General features: G+C 42.6%; 1 protein-coding gene and 1 long non-coding RNA gene across 7 annotated transcripts in view; one reads left to right on the top strand and one right to left on the bottom strand.

Annotated features, from left to right (window-relative positions):
- The window catches only part of LOC126491256 (complement C5-like), a 34,220-nt gene extending 26,412 nt beyond the window's left edge, over positions 1 to 7,808 (bottom strand). For both annotated transcript variants that reach the window (XM_050126815.1, XM_050126814.1), the window contains exons 1-3: positions 7,670 to 7,808; positions 5,011 to 5,212; positions 2,461 to 2,623 (exon numbers count right to left, since the gene is read on the bottom strand). In XM_050126815.1, coding sequence (XP_049982772.1) covers positions 2,461 to 2,623; positions 5,011 to 5,212; positions 7,670 to 7,749 — 445 coding nt within the window. In that variant the 5' untranslated portion in view covers positions 7,750 to 7,808. The remainder of the gene's footprint in view (positions 1 to 2,460; positions 2,624 to 5,010; positions 5,213 to 7,669) is intronic.
- The window catches only part of LOC126491257 (uncharacterized), a 27,274-nt gene continuing 19,130 nt past the window's right edge, over positions 5,935 to 14,078 (top strand). For 3 of the 5 annotated variants that reach the window (XR_007589359.1, XR_007589354.1, XR_007589355.1), the window contains exon 1: positions 5,935 to 7,628. This is a non-coding gene — a long non-coding RNA (uncharacterized lncRNA). Of the gene's footprint in view, positions 7,629 to 10,415; positions 10,663 to 14,008; positions 14,076 to 14,078 lie in introns of those variants that run through there. The other 2 variants (XR_007589358.1, XR_007589356.1) reach the window with 2 other exon arrangements.

Below are 14,078 nucleotides of genomic sequence, written 5' to 3'. Positions count from 1 at the left end.
GAGTGGGAAGAGGGGGAGGGATATGGGAGGCTGGGAGGAGGCGGAAATTTTTTTTTCTTTCAATAAAAAAAAAAGACAAAAAAAGATATGGAGGATCAGGGTGCCTACCAAAGCTCAGAGACATGGTTGCTAAGCTGCACTGTCTGCTTTTGAGCTGAACATACTAGTAGAGCTATTGACTCTGCAGGGGCATGGTGACACATTTTCTTTCTTCAAGGGTTTTTAACTCAAGTCATAGCCAAGTCTTGGTCCCCACACTAAAACAGAAATAGTGCCCTAAGCACAATCCATTTCGACCCTTGGCCTGTACTGTGTAACTCCACGGAGGTGTCCCAGGAAATCCTGTTTCACCAGGTAACAAGGTAAAGCCAGTATGATGAGCAGGTCGCCCACATCCTGTGCTCTCCTCCTTCAGTGCTGTTACCACCTCATGTTGTCCTCCCGTCTATGACAAACCTGCCTGCGCTGTCCAGGAGTCAAGAAGGAGCTGTTAGCAGCCTGTGGAAAAGCCTGTGATCACAGGTTTTGATGTTCAAAACTATGGTCTTGTCTTGGTGTTTCCTCTTCCTGTTCCTAGTTATCTTACCTCTAAGCCTCACTACAAAAACAGGAATATTAGTGTCACCTCCCAATTACACTCACAGGTACAAACAGGACAGAGTCTCCACATGACTCAGCAAAAAAGAAGTAACAAATTTTTACATTATCATTATGATTTCAGTGACTTTTAGTTGCATAGTTTCTAACCTAATTTTTAGTTAATTTAGAATACTAATCTTAGTGTATCAGAGGCAAGATCAATAAAATCTTTGTATTGGAGCCATGACGTAATTGCAGTGCCTGATTTGTGCTAGATAAAGAGATAAGAGTGGTGCCCAAATCTGATATGCATGCAGTCTGATGCTCTAGGAGAGGAAAAACACAGTCATGTATTTCCAGGATCACGGAGGTGCAGGTGTAGCAGAGGACACACTTTTGGATTTTCAGAGAAGAAAAGAAAGGACTGGGTATGTTCTTATGTGCTGTAGCACTTGCCTGGAATGTAGGAGGCCCTAGACGTATCCCGAGCACTGACAAGGAGGAGAGAGAGGAAATGTGCTGGGGGTGGAAGGCCGAGCTGTAGTTGCAGGTTCCTGAAGGGATCCGTGTATGCAGATGCTACCAGCAGGAGTTACTGAGTCAAAGAAAAGATAAAAACGTACTATACAGAAGTCTCACTGCAACCACCTCCATGTGCGTGAGAAGCAGCAGGAAAAGCAACTAACTTGAGTGCACAGCTGAGGGGACATAGCAGAGAAGAGACCTGGGAAAGAGGGTGGGACACAGGCTGTGCAGAACTGCAGGACCCTGGACAATATTCTAAGGTCCTTTATCTTAGAAAGCCTTGGAGACTAAGCCGTTATTCAAAGATGCTTACACTAATAATCCTTCAGGTGTCTTCATATTAAATACATCAGTAGGATAAGGACTTTAGATTGTTCTTATAGGCAGAGACTACTATCTCATATTAGAAGTCGTATTGTTGAAGTGAGATCAACAGTTCTGGCAATGACTCACTGTCTGAGCTGGTGCCAACATCCTGGCCCTGTCTAGGTCTTTCCTTTGTAAGCCAACATAACAGGTGGCCCTGTTAAATGTGTTGATTATCATACAGCCCCATTCACCTCACCATGGACATCACCAGCTTCCGCCAAAATTAGATTGTCTCTACTGTGCACAAAGTTAAACATAAAACAAAACATGACAGTCCTTCTTGTCTCTGTCAAGCAGGCAACAAAAGTACCATGAATGAAAAACCTTCCTGCTCCTTCCTGCAATGTACATCTTCCCTAAATTCATCTCTAATTGTCTAGAGATGGCAAGTGGCAGAGGAAAAGGCAGAAGGTTTTGCAAGCAATGTTGACTTTTCCTATGTCTTATTTTCAGTTCATGGGGGGAAATGTAGATTTTCCTCAGTCACAGTGTCTTTCCTGCCATTCCCCTCAACAGGAAAACTTTAAATATGAAACCATGCATAACAGACACTTTCTCAGGTGGTTCACCGTGGACAATCAGCACTTGGGCACCTCTGTGATGTACGTTAGTCTCTGCCAGAGGTCTAATCCTTTACACAGGGGTGCTTTTTCCATCTGAGCGACTAGCTACTGAATCCAAGATTGTTTTACAGAGAAGATCTTAAGAAAAATTATTTCCCAGTGCCAAAATTGTATTTGCAATCATGTCTTCTCTATTTTTGATGAATAAATTCTCTGACAGGAAAGATAAAGTAATCATTGGTCATGTTATTAATGTATTAATTCCATTATTAATTACAAGTGAAAATGCTATGTGAGAATAGAAAGTCATGAGGATCTGAGTTTCTCTTGAGTTAAGTAGAAACTGGTCTACACTCTATTTCAGATGTTCAAAGTTTCACATTTTTATGTCATTCTCCCTTGGAAGAAGCATCAGATACTCTACCGTGCTGCTGCGGAGTGTACACAGGCTTGTCAGTGTGGACGAAGAGAGAGCCATTGTCATAGAGGATTGGCCTTTTTTCTGATTTTGAAAAATGCTTTGACACGACTTCCAAATACACATATGAATATGAGCTTTGTCCTTCAGACAACTGTTTGTCCTGAATCTGAAAAACAACAAACAAACATCATGGTGTGAAAGTGTGATTGTGAAGTCCAAAAGCGTGCTGACCTTGTAGAGACAAAACCACTGCAAACTGTAAGACCAAATCGAGCTTGTTCGTGCTTTTTGTTTGCTTGTTTTGGCTTGGTTTTTGTTTTTTTGAGACAAGATTTCTCTGTATCTATGGAGATGTCCTGGAACTAATTACTGTAGACCAGGCTGACCTTGAACTCACAGAAATTCACCTGCTTCTGCCTCCCAGGTGCTGGGTTTGAAGGCGTGTGTCACCACCACCTGGCTGCAAAATTGAGCTTGTGCATTGCATAATTTTAAAGAGACACTAGAGACCAGGCTCAGGAATTAAGAGCACTGGTGGCTCTTCCAGAGGACAAAGATTCAGTTCCCAGCACCCACGTGGCAGCTCAAATCACCTGACTTCAATTCCAGGAATCCTACCTCCTCTTATCTCCTCTGTTATTGCATGCTGTGGTGTCCAAATACACGTGTAGGCCAAATACCCATTAACAGGAAATTGTAAAAAAATAGTAATGAACCTATAGTGGTGCATAATTTTATCCAAGCATTTAGGAGGCAGAGGATGGCAGATCTCTGCGAGTTCAAATCCATCCTGGTCTACATAGCTATTTCATGACCAGACAAGGCTATTAGAATATTGTTACAGGAAAGATTACTATCTTGTATGTCAAATTATCTTGTTGAAGTCAGATAAACAGTTCTGGCAAACCACTCTAGGTTGTTCATTTCCAAGCCTTGTCGGGAAAACAGTAAATAATAACAATAACAAACCACTCTAGGCTGTTTATTTCCAAGCCTTGTCGGGAAAACAGTAAATAATAACAATAAAAATAATAATAATAATAATAACATCACTGTATAGCACTACAGAAACTGAGGCAGGAGGATCTTGTTTTCAAGTTTATCCAGGTAAGAATTGTAAAAATCTGTTTTATAACATAACCCAACAACAAAATTAATTAAAACCACTGTGGGACAATTAAAATAAATTAGTTTTGCCAAAATCCCTTCATAGTCTGACATCATAATAAAATGTTAGCATTTTGAGACAAATTATTTCTAGAACAAAGAACTTTTAAAACTAAGTACTAAAACTAAAACAATCAAAACTCCAAGCAAGCTAGGCAATAAATTGGCTAATGAAACTGTCACTCAGTTCATAAGCAGAGAAGCACCGAGGACTGGTGGACATGTGGAAATCTGTTGACATCCTTACCATCTGGAGAGCGCCAGTGACACTGGGATTCCATAGCAGGGGTAACAGCTATCATTGAGAATGGTAACAAACCAAGAATGCCGGGGAAGATGTAGCGGCAGGGAACCCTTATGCATTGCTAGGTGGAGTGAAAATTGGTGCAGGCACAAGGAAAACCAGTGTGGGAGTTCCTAAAAAATAGAGCTACCTCTGGCCCAGCTGCTGCACTTGGGAATCTCTGAGGAGGGATAAAAGCCAACGTGGTGAGAGAGGCTTGCACTTTTCATCACCTTCATCATTGCACTGTTCATGACTCCCAAGCTATGGAGACAGTCTGCTTGTCCATCAACAGCTAAGTGGACACAGCAAATGCAATATACACAACAAGTTTTATTCAGCCACAAAGGACAAAACTGTCGGGAAATGGATGCAACGGGAGGTCTCCATAGAAAGTGAAAGAAGCCAGACTCAGAAGACAAATACTGTGTGTTTTCTGTCACTGTGGACACATGACACAAATATTGTGTACATACACACACGTGACATAAGAGAAGGATGAGAAGAGGGAGAGTGGACGAGGTGGGGTAAGGGGGTCAGTACAGTCAAAGAACATGACACACTTGCAAGAAATTGTCTTTACGAAACCCATCAGTACCCAATATGAACATGCAGAAAATAAAGAAGTTTCTAACCAGTCTGAACATAAATGTCTCAATGAACGACAGTTATTTGACCAGTTTGTCCTTTTTACATCTTGTGTGTTTCCAGAGAGTTCCTGGCTGCAGCAGTCAGCAGTCCCCCAGCATGGGAACTCTGTGTACAACTGGGGAATACTGAGCTTTAGCAAATACTCAAAAGCCCGTGTGCACATTCAGTTAGCAACTCCCTTTTCTAATTTCACCTCAGGATATTTCCTGTTCATCTCCAAATGTTTTCACAGAGAATAGTTTATTTTTAAGGATGTGGGCATGGCACACTTGGCTCAAAATCAAATGTAATTTTCTGCACAGAGTTTGGCGTTTCACTCATCACTCCCCCTGTTACCATCTCATAACCACACAGCTATGGAGCAACAGTAATGACTACAGTTTTACCAAGGCTCAAGTGTTGCACAACTTTTACCAAAAACAAGTAAAAAAAAAAAAAGAATAAGTACATACTGTTAATAGTGTGGAGTTTTGGAATTTATTTTCTGGAGATAAATTAACACAGCCTGAAGAGTAGGTCACTTTTCTATCAGGATAACTTCTTATAGAGATTGTCACATCAAATGCTTCGGTGTAGCCACGGGCTTGAATTACAACATTTTCAGATGCTCCGACATGAAAGACTTTGGGTGCTGAAATGATGAAGCTGTTTAAACTGCAAAAGAAAAGTTTCGTTTGTTTTGCAGGTTTTCTTATACTTTTGATATTTTTTTCTTCACTGAAGATTAGTTTTAAAAACATAGGTTAGGCAGTAGTGGTGCATGTCTTTAATGCTAGCACTCAGGAGACAGAGGAAGGTGTTTCTCTGATTTTGAGGCCAGCCTGGTCTACAAAGTTAGTTCTAGAACATCCACAATTACATGTGTTGTAAAAAATCAAACTAAAATTATATTTTGAAAGTCAAAATTTGTTATGATGAAAAACTTAACTTTTCCAGCATGAAACAGGTTGTAATTAAACCCCAGTAACAGCAAAGATGTTTAGAAAGGCAGTAATCGAGATGTAAAGGCACCAAGACCAATGGCCTGAGTTTGATCCTGGAAACCCACATAGTAGAGTGAGAGAACTGACTCTTAGAAGGTGCCCTTTGACCTCCCCACAACTGCGGTATAATGGGCATGCATACCCCCACACATACACAAATATATACTTATTTTTAATTGCTACCAGTGAAACTCCCCTTCAGATGAACTTTGGTCCGTATTGGGGCATCAGCAATGCAGTCTGCGCATGTGAGGAAATTTCATCTTGTGTATGTTCTCTGCACTCTCAGAAGCCTAGGCCGCTGAGCTTGCACAGGGAGGCATCACTGGGTTGTTTCTGTTTTCTCTGCAGACATGTGCACGGCATCACCTATTTTCCTCCAGGCTCTGTATGCACATCACCATTGACAGAGAACCTTATCAGTCCATAGACATAAACAGGGGCCTTCATTCTCTGTGCTCTCCTGATGCTTTCTTCACATTCTGGAAACTGCCTTCATATTTATTCATCTGTCATTCGCTCATTTGTTCCTTCATTGGCTTGTTTGCTCCTTCATTGGCTCATTAGTTTTCATAGGCTCACTCATTCATTTCTGCTTCTTCAAATACAATTCAAGCTCTAGAAACATCTCCTCCTGCCCTCAGAACCCATTACAAAGTATGTGTAATGACGGATGACCAGATTGTCCTCTTCTTGGAGCTTAGTAAATACATCTGACCATCTGTGCCTATGCTGGTTTCAGGGAGGGTTAACTAAAGGATGCCATCCACATGAATGTGGATAAGAACAACATCACTTAGATCACCTCGTGTAATGGGGTTCAGGCTTTAGGGGGAGTTGAGCTTGAGAGCAAGCATTCTCTCTCCACTTCTGAGCTGCCCCATAGGAGCTCTCCTGCCTGTCACACCCTTCCTGCGATGGTGTGCTATAACCTCTGACATCTGAGCACAATTCATTTCGTTTTTAGTGGCCTTGTCCAGTCTTTTGTCACAATGGCAAAAACCTAACTATGATGAGGATCAAAAAATTTGCTGAATCAGTCAAAGTGATCGACTACTGTGCTGTCATGGCACACTTCCTCATGGTCTCGGAGAGAGGAAAGATTTCATAGCCTGGCCAATGTGGTAGAGCAGGAGAATTCTGAAGACCCCTGGACAAGAATAATGAGGGTCCATGTTTTAGGGTTTAATCTGGATGTCCCTGAGCTGCTATTGCTTGTCGGTTAAATCAGAATAATAAAGGTAGCTAAGGTAGTGGGGTGAGTGTGGCCTTGCAGTGAAATCTCAGAGTAGATGCGTGTGCAAGCTTATGGTATCAGTGCATGTTTCTTTTACACTTGTATTTGCACAGACACATTTGTGACAAAGACAGGAGGGAATTTATGTGCTAACCAGGAGACTGCAGTAAAAGTCTAGCCTAGAGTACCAGCTAGCAGGGGGCAGAAGGCAGAGGTGCACATGGGCATATGATCTGAGTCCAGCCTAGACAACATGCTGAAACCTCATCTTACAACAAATAACAGAAAAGAGTAAGTTCAGTGAGATAGCATTCAGTTAACTTCCAATCCTAAGATGTTCACATTGTTTACATGGACAGGATTCTGGTAGCAAGAAAATTAGGACAAACCGGTTTATGATGTAGCATTATGATGTAGATATTATAAGCATAGTTTTTCATTTCTTCTGTAGTGCAAATTCATCATGACCCAATATAAAATAATTTTATACATCAATAATTAAAATTCAGCAGTTGGTTTTATAAGAACACCGTATTTGAGTTAGACCCACTTAACTGCACTTAGACCAAGAAAAGCACAAACTAAGCACCAAGTACTTGTAGGTAATAACTGCCAATATAATTGATTATCTTGGTTTTGCTCTGCATATCTGTTGACTAGGCAATGAATAATCATCTCGGTCACTGTTAACGGTAACCGTCTCATGGGATCAGTTTTGTTGTTAGCCGCTCATCAAATCCGGACGTGCCCACGGCTCTCATGGTCAGCTGAGACTACCCACTCATTATATCAGGAGCAGACAGTTATTATCGAATCAATACAACCCAAGTCTCCTTTTCACTCACCACAGGTAAGACGCCCAGGAAAGGGAAGATGGCTCATTTTACTTACGTTTGTTCCTGTCCCCAAGTTTTGCCCAGGAAAATTAAAAAGCCAAGTGCTCCCCAAAGGCCCATGGCGGAAAGTGGCATAAACCCGTGAGTATGACCTTCTTGAAGCTACTGTTACTTTAAATAAACTGGGTTGAAGAGTTTAGGTAAATTAGTTTTCTGGGTAATTATTAACGTCAGGGAATACAATCTCTGAGTGAGAAAGTTAAAATCAGGAATGGGCACATGAGGGTGTGTTAATAAACACAAAACATGTTTTAGTATCCTGTCATTTCCAGTAATAAAGACAGCGGTGTTTGACATCACCTTAGACCCAGGGACTTGTTTTTATGAATACAAGTAACAGGGTCCTAACCTGGGTGCTTGCCACTGTGCAGGAAGGCTCAGCGCTGGGAGCCAGGAGCCGCTTTCCTCTGACTTTCTTCGCTCGGCCAGGTCCTTTGTGCTGACACCCTGCTACCTTCAAACTTGATTCTGGCAGGTTTTATTTGTCTCTGAGATTTATGGAAGACTCACCTGGATTTCATTTTAAATGCATGGTTTTAGAATGATTTTGGCCAGCCTTTAAGTCTAACACTCAGGAGGCAGAGGCAGGCAGATTTTAGCGAGTTCAAGGCCAGCCTGGTATACAGAACAAGTTCCAGGACAGGCAAGGTTTCAAAGAGAAACTTGTCTTGGTAACCAAATAAATGAAAGATAGATAGATAGATAGATAGATAGATAGATAGATAGATAGATAGATAGACAGACTAATAGAACAAATCTGACCTGAAGAAACAAAAGTAGCATCCTTGGTACTGGTGATATCCAAGGGTAACCTAGGTCTGCAGAGATGGTCCAAGGACTAGATCCAGGGTCCATCCCAGTCTAGAGAAGAAGCAGTGCAGTAGATGGAAAAGGGTTGTGTAGGCATGGAAACCCTACTAGAAGCTCCTGTGATTCCCTAGACAGTAGACACTCAGTGCTTACGGGGATGTGAGTGTGTGAATCCCCGTGTCCCTCCCCAGAGTTTGCATGAAGTCATAGAAGGCCTCACTTTATACCTCCATGCTCCAGTGAGGGTTTCTACAGTTTACTACAGGAGGTCAGTATGAGCAGAGTTAATAGTATTTCCCATGACAGTTGGTTTTCTTCTTTTTTAAATCACTTTTGGTTTTGGAGGCAGAATGTCTCTATACAGCCTTGGCAGTCCGGGAACACACTGTAGACGCGACTGGCATTGAACCCATGGAGACGACTGTCCTGTGCCTCTGGGGTGCGGGGATTGGAGCAAGTCCAACTACATCTCACAAGTTGATTTTCATGACTCATTTCCAATTAAGTAAATTTAAGCAAAAGTTAATTTTTAGAAATAAAATAAGTTTATTTTATATGTTATGTTCATTAGATAATTTATTTAGATTTTCTTTTGTCAATCATTTGTACATTTGTTTATGATGTGTCTTGTATTTCAAGGTAAGAAAAGAAATGTCCAGGAGCTGGATATGTATATCAGTTGGTAGAGGCCTGTTGAGCATGCTCAAGGTCTGCGTTGGACCCAGACTCACAGGACTGTCAGGTGTGATAGAGTACACCTGTAGTCACAGCACTAGGGAGGTAGAGGCAGGAGGATTGGAAACTGTAGGTCATCTTCAGCCACTAGTGAGTTTCAGACCATCCTGGGTGACATGAGACCCTGTCTACAATAATAATAATGATAACAGTGTTGATGATGATAATGAAGAGATGTCTAAACACAGTCCTGTAAGTCAGAATTTTGGTCACACTCACAATAGCATCTTTACCTAATTAGTAAGGTTCTATTTAGTAATACTTTAATCCTGAATTTGTCAAAGAAAAAGGAGTGGGAAGAAAAATTCTATGCACTATTTCACTTAGAGTAGTGTTCCTTTTATACAAAGCATCACAATGGAAAACATCCACACTGCCGTCCAACTAGCTATCTCATTTATTTCCAAAGAAAACCTGTAAAATGATTAACCTGGGTTGCAAAAGATGAGCCAGGTTAAAGCAAACAGTGCTTCTGTGATCACTTTCGGGAAACAAAACCCAAGAGTGTAAGGACCGCCCAGTGAACACCTACCAGCTTTACTTCAATTGCCAGCAATGGGCGCTGTCTGTGGTAGGAGAGCAAACACTAGGAAGTGCTGTTCTCAGACCACTGCTGTGGGAAGTGTTTACAGGATGACAGGCTCAGCAAGTCATGGGCTCAGCTGTTTAATCCAGCTGTCTTCTAAATGTCATTCAAAGATGGGCTTTCTTCAGGGTTTAAAATTAATATTTCTTCAAGTGCTCAAGTGTTTGATTGCTGTGTGTGGAATAGGATTGTGAATAGGAGAGTGGATGGTTCACCCTTCTTTTGCACAAATATCGCCTTCCTTCCATTTTTCCTTCCTTTTTTCTTCCTTCCTTTCCCCTCCCTCCCTCTCTCCTTCCCTCTCTTCCTTTCTTCCTTCCTCTCTGTCTTTCTTTTTAAGGCAGATTTTCTCCTGTTGCGCTGAGCTGATGCTCAACTCTGCTTAGAAACCTGAGGGTAACTGAACCTTTTGCAACTGTCACCTGGCTTCTGGGGACCAGATGTCTTTGCTTAGAGTGTTGTCTAATTTTTATATCAACTTAACACAAACTAGAGTCATCTGGGAAAAGGGAACTTCAGTTGGGAAATGACCTCATTAGAATGGCTGGTGGGCAAAACTGTGGGAATTTTCTTGATAGATAATGGATGTGAGAAAGCCCTGTCCATTGTTTTCAGTGCCATACTTGGGCAGTTGGTTCTGTGAGCCATATAACAAAATAAGCTGAGCAAGCCATGGGGAACAAGCCAGTGAGAAGCACCCCTCCATGGCCTCTGCATCATCTCCTTCCTCCAGGTTCCTGCCCTGACTTTCCGCACTGATGGATTGTGATGTGGGACTGTAATCTGACATGACCTCCCCCAGCCATGTTGCCTTTGCCAGAAACCTGCACGACATCCTGGTCCCCAAGTCTCTCATGGTCTGTGTCCTGTTCAGTTCTCTTGTATTCGCTTTCTTCATTGTTATTAAGTGGCTGTGACATGAAGGGGCTCTGGAGGGTGTGTCTGTCAAGTGAACACTCTTTACTTTCTTATTTCATACTTATTTACTAAAGAGAAACAGTCTAGAAATCAGCTATTAACAAAACCACAGGCTTCCTTTTATGAACAAACAAAGAGTCTTAATGTATGATTTTCAAGGTGAAATAACTTATAGGAAACTATCAGTGGGATCTAAATGAGCAGAGTCCCAGTATTCTGTGCGTTGCTGTTAGAAGTTCAGCTCACCACACTGTTGGCCTCCGGTGCCTGCTGCTGGTTAGCACAGGGGAGCTGGAGTGATCCGTTCCTGTTCCCTGGAGTCCATGCAGTCTGAGGACAACCAGAGACACAGGGCTGTCTCCCCTGAAGCAGAATCTTTCTAAATGGTGAACTGACAAAGATGCAAGTTTTATTTAGCAGTGGTGGGCTGCCACAGGGGTTTGTCCTTTAAGATGATTTTGGTTTCAAATCCAGTCCTCTGCCTCAATAGTGTTAGTATTAACTTATTTATAGCATGTACTCACAAAGACATGTCTTCATAAAGAGGAGGAATGTGTGTATTCCCTCTATATGTGCCTACAACCCCGGCACATCCACAGTTACCTAAGTGCCTCCACCAGCAACTGTGTGCAAGGGGACCTGGGAATTCAAGCTATTTCCAGTTGGGGGCCTTAAAGCAAATTACCTCTTGTTATCACGTTGCCTTGATATCCTGTGTATGTATATTTGAATAGTATTAAAATACATTTAGTTTAAAGTATGTTCTCCAAAAGCAAGATTGATAGAGACGTTCTCAGTGTACCCAGAGCGGAGTCACTCCAGGTGAGCAAGAGTCAGGCAGTCTGGCTAACTACTCCATATGCGCTTCCAAGTCCCATGGGAAAGCCGTGTGGAAGCCCTGGGGTTGTTGACACAGGGTTTATTAGCCTTTGATGTAAACCACAAACAATTTCTTTCATGTGTTCCCGTTCATACCATTCTTGTTACTTCCCTTCACCAACTTGAGCAAATGCAAGATGAAGTCAGTTTTTCATTGCTCAGACTAAGACAAACATATCTACTATAGTTTTGATCTAAAGTGTCCCCCAAACGGCTATTGCCAAAACCTTGTTCCAGGTGGTCCTGGTGAAAGTCAATGTGTCACAAAGCAAAACCAAAAGTCGTGAATCTGTGGAAGGACTGGGAATGTCTAGAGGGCAATACTGAGCTTGGAGTCACCAGAATATAGCATGTAAATGTACAATATTGTCAAGTAACAAAATTAAAAAAGATTAAAGAGTAGTATTTCATAAGACTAAGAAAAATAAAACATTTTTTCCTCAGAGTGGTGTTTCTGGGAGTTGGGGAATTGGTTTATTTGTTTGTTGTTTGGTGAGACAAGGGTGTCCTCCACAGCAGCAGAAGGGGCTCCTCAGAACTGAGTTATTTTAGAGACTGGAGAATCGTGTTATGTTCTGTGATATCCTGGAATTTTTGATTCTCTTGCCCAGTTTCCCCAGGGCTGGAACTGCAGGCACATGAGTTCTTCTCTGCCTGCTATGGAACCTTTAAACATGGGCCTAGCAGGACGTCTCCAAGTTCCTTGGGGTACACCCATTAGTGAGACTGGGGTACACCCGTGAGTAAGACTGGGGTACACTGTGAGTGAGACTGGGGTACACCCATGAGTTAGACTGGGGTACATTCTTGAGTGAGACCTGGATACACCCGTGATCCTGGGGTACACCCATGAGACTGGGGTACCTCATGAGTGAGACTGGGGTACTCTGTGAGTGAGACTGGGGTACACCCATGAGTGAGACTGGGGTACACCGTGAGTGATACTGTGGGTACACCCGTGAGTGAGACAGCAGTCTTTCAGTCTCTGTTTCTGCTCTGCCATGAGCAGTTTGGTTCCTCTCGTCACTCCTTCCCGCCATCATGAGCTGCTCCTCTCTGCACTCCCGCCTGAACACAATGCGCCTCCCCAGTCTCTAAAACCATGACCCAAACAGACCTTTGCTGTTTATGAGTTGATTCTGTCAGGGGGTTGTTGTAGTGATGGGAAGCTGAGCTACCCATTTCTCTTCTCCCTGTGGTCAAGATGCCCTAACTTTATAGCAAATTGAAACCTCCTCCATAAACAAATATAGAAAGGGACTCATGTTCGGCCCACTAATCTCTTTGGTCACAAAACCCACATTTTTCTCACAGTCTTATATTGCTCCATGTTAGTTCTTTCATCTAATCATAGTGTCTTGTTACCCGCCCATTGGCTTGCTGCAGTAGCCAGCCGCAGACATCCCCTACTGACCCTTGCCTCCCAAGTATCCATACACGTGTGCCGCTCTCCCAAGGTGTCAGGCTGTCACAGGTCACAGTTTGACTGTGCCAAAGTGAAGGAGTATGACTTGTGAGGTTAGGTCCAAGTGACATTGCTGCTCCTGCGCTGTCCAGTCATGAGAGAAACCAGACTCCACAAAATGAGCACATATAAGAACCCCAAGGTAGGACGGCCCAGTTGATAAAGTACTTGCTATGCAAGTAGAAGGACCTGTGCCCGACTCTGCCTCAGCAAGTTCATGTACACACATGCAGCATGATTAATAAAAACCCAGAGACAGAAATTGAGGTTCAACCTGAAGGTCAGAAAACAAACCAGCCAGCCACAGGCTCCTACCTCTACCTCAGTGTGAAATGGCGATCCTGCCTCCAGTAATCTCAGAATGAGACTGTCTGTGAGAGATGTCTTTTCCTGTCTTATATAACTCTCTAGGGCTGGGATTAAAGGCATGCACCACTGGGATTAAAGGCATGCACTGCCCAGTTTCAACGGCAAACTGGTGTGGCTACTGGGACTAAGTATGTATCACCACTGCCTGGTCTTTAATGCTGACCATGGGACTGTTTTACTCTCTGATCTTCAGGCAAGCTTTATTTATTAAAATACAAATGAAATATCACTATACACACATGCATGTGAACACATATGCACACACGTGTGCCCCCCCAGGCCTTGGCTCACAGTCATGTGAACAAGTCGCACTGTAAGTGAACCCTACAGCTCTAGTCTTCCTTTTGGATGACTATAGCCCAGCTAATATTTTGACTGCAACTTCATAAGAGAATTGAAGTCATGCTCACCTAGCTAAGCCATTGTGAAGATGGTGTCTGCTGTTATTTTATTTTATTTTTAATTTATTTATTTCTTTATTAATTAATTAAAGATTTCTGTCTCTTCCCCACCACTGCCTCCCATTTCCCTCCCCCTCCCCCAACCAAGTCCCCCTCCCTCGTCAGCCCAAAGAGCAATCAGGGTTACCTGCCCTGTGGGAAGTCCAAGGACCACCCACCTCCATCCAGGTCTAGTAAGGTG

This window comes from Alexandromys fortis, unplaced genomic scaffold (assembly GCF_014885135.2).
Source record: "Alexandromys fortis isolate MF-2015 unplaced genomic scaffold, M_Fortis_MF-2015_v1.1 scaffold_268, whole genome shotgun sequence".
In the NCBI taxonomy this organism is placed as follows: domain Eukaryota; kingdom Metazoa; phylum Chordata; class Mammalia; order Rodentia; family Cricetidae; genus Alexandromys; species Alexandromys fortis.
Note: the sequence above shows the minus strand (reverse complement) of the source record. Positions and strands in the feature narration are given on the sequence as shown.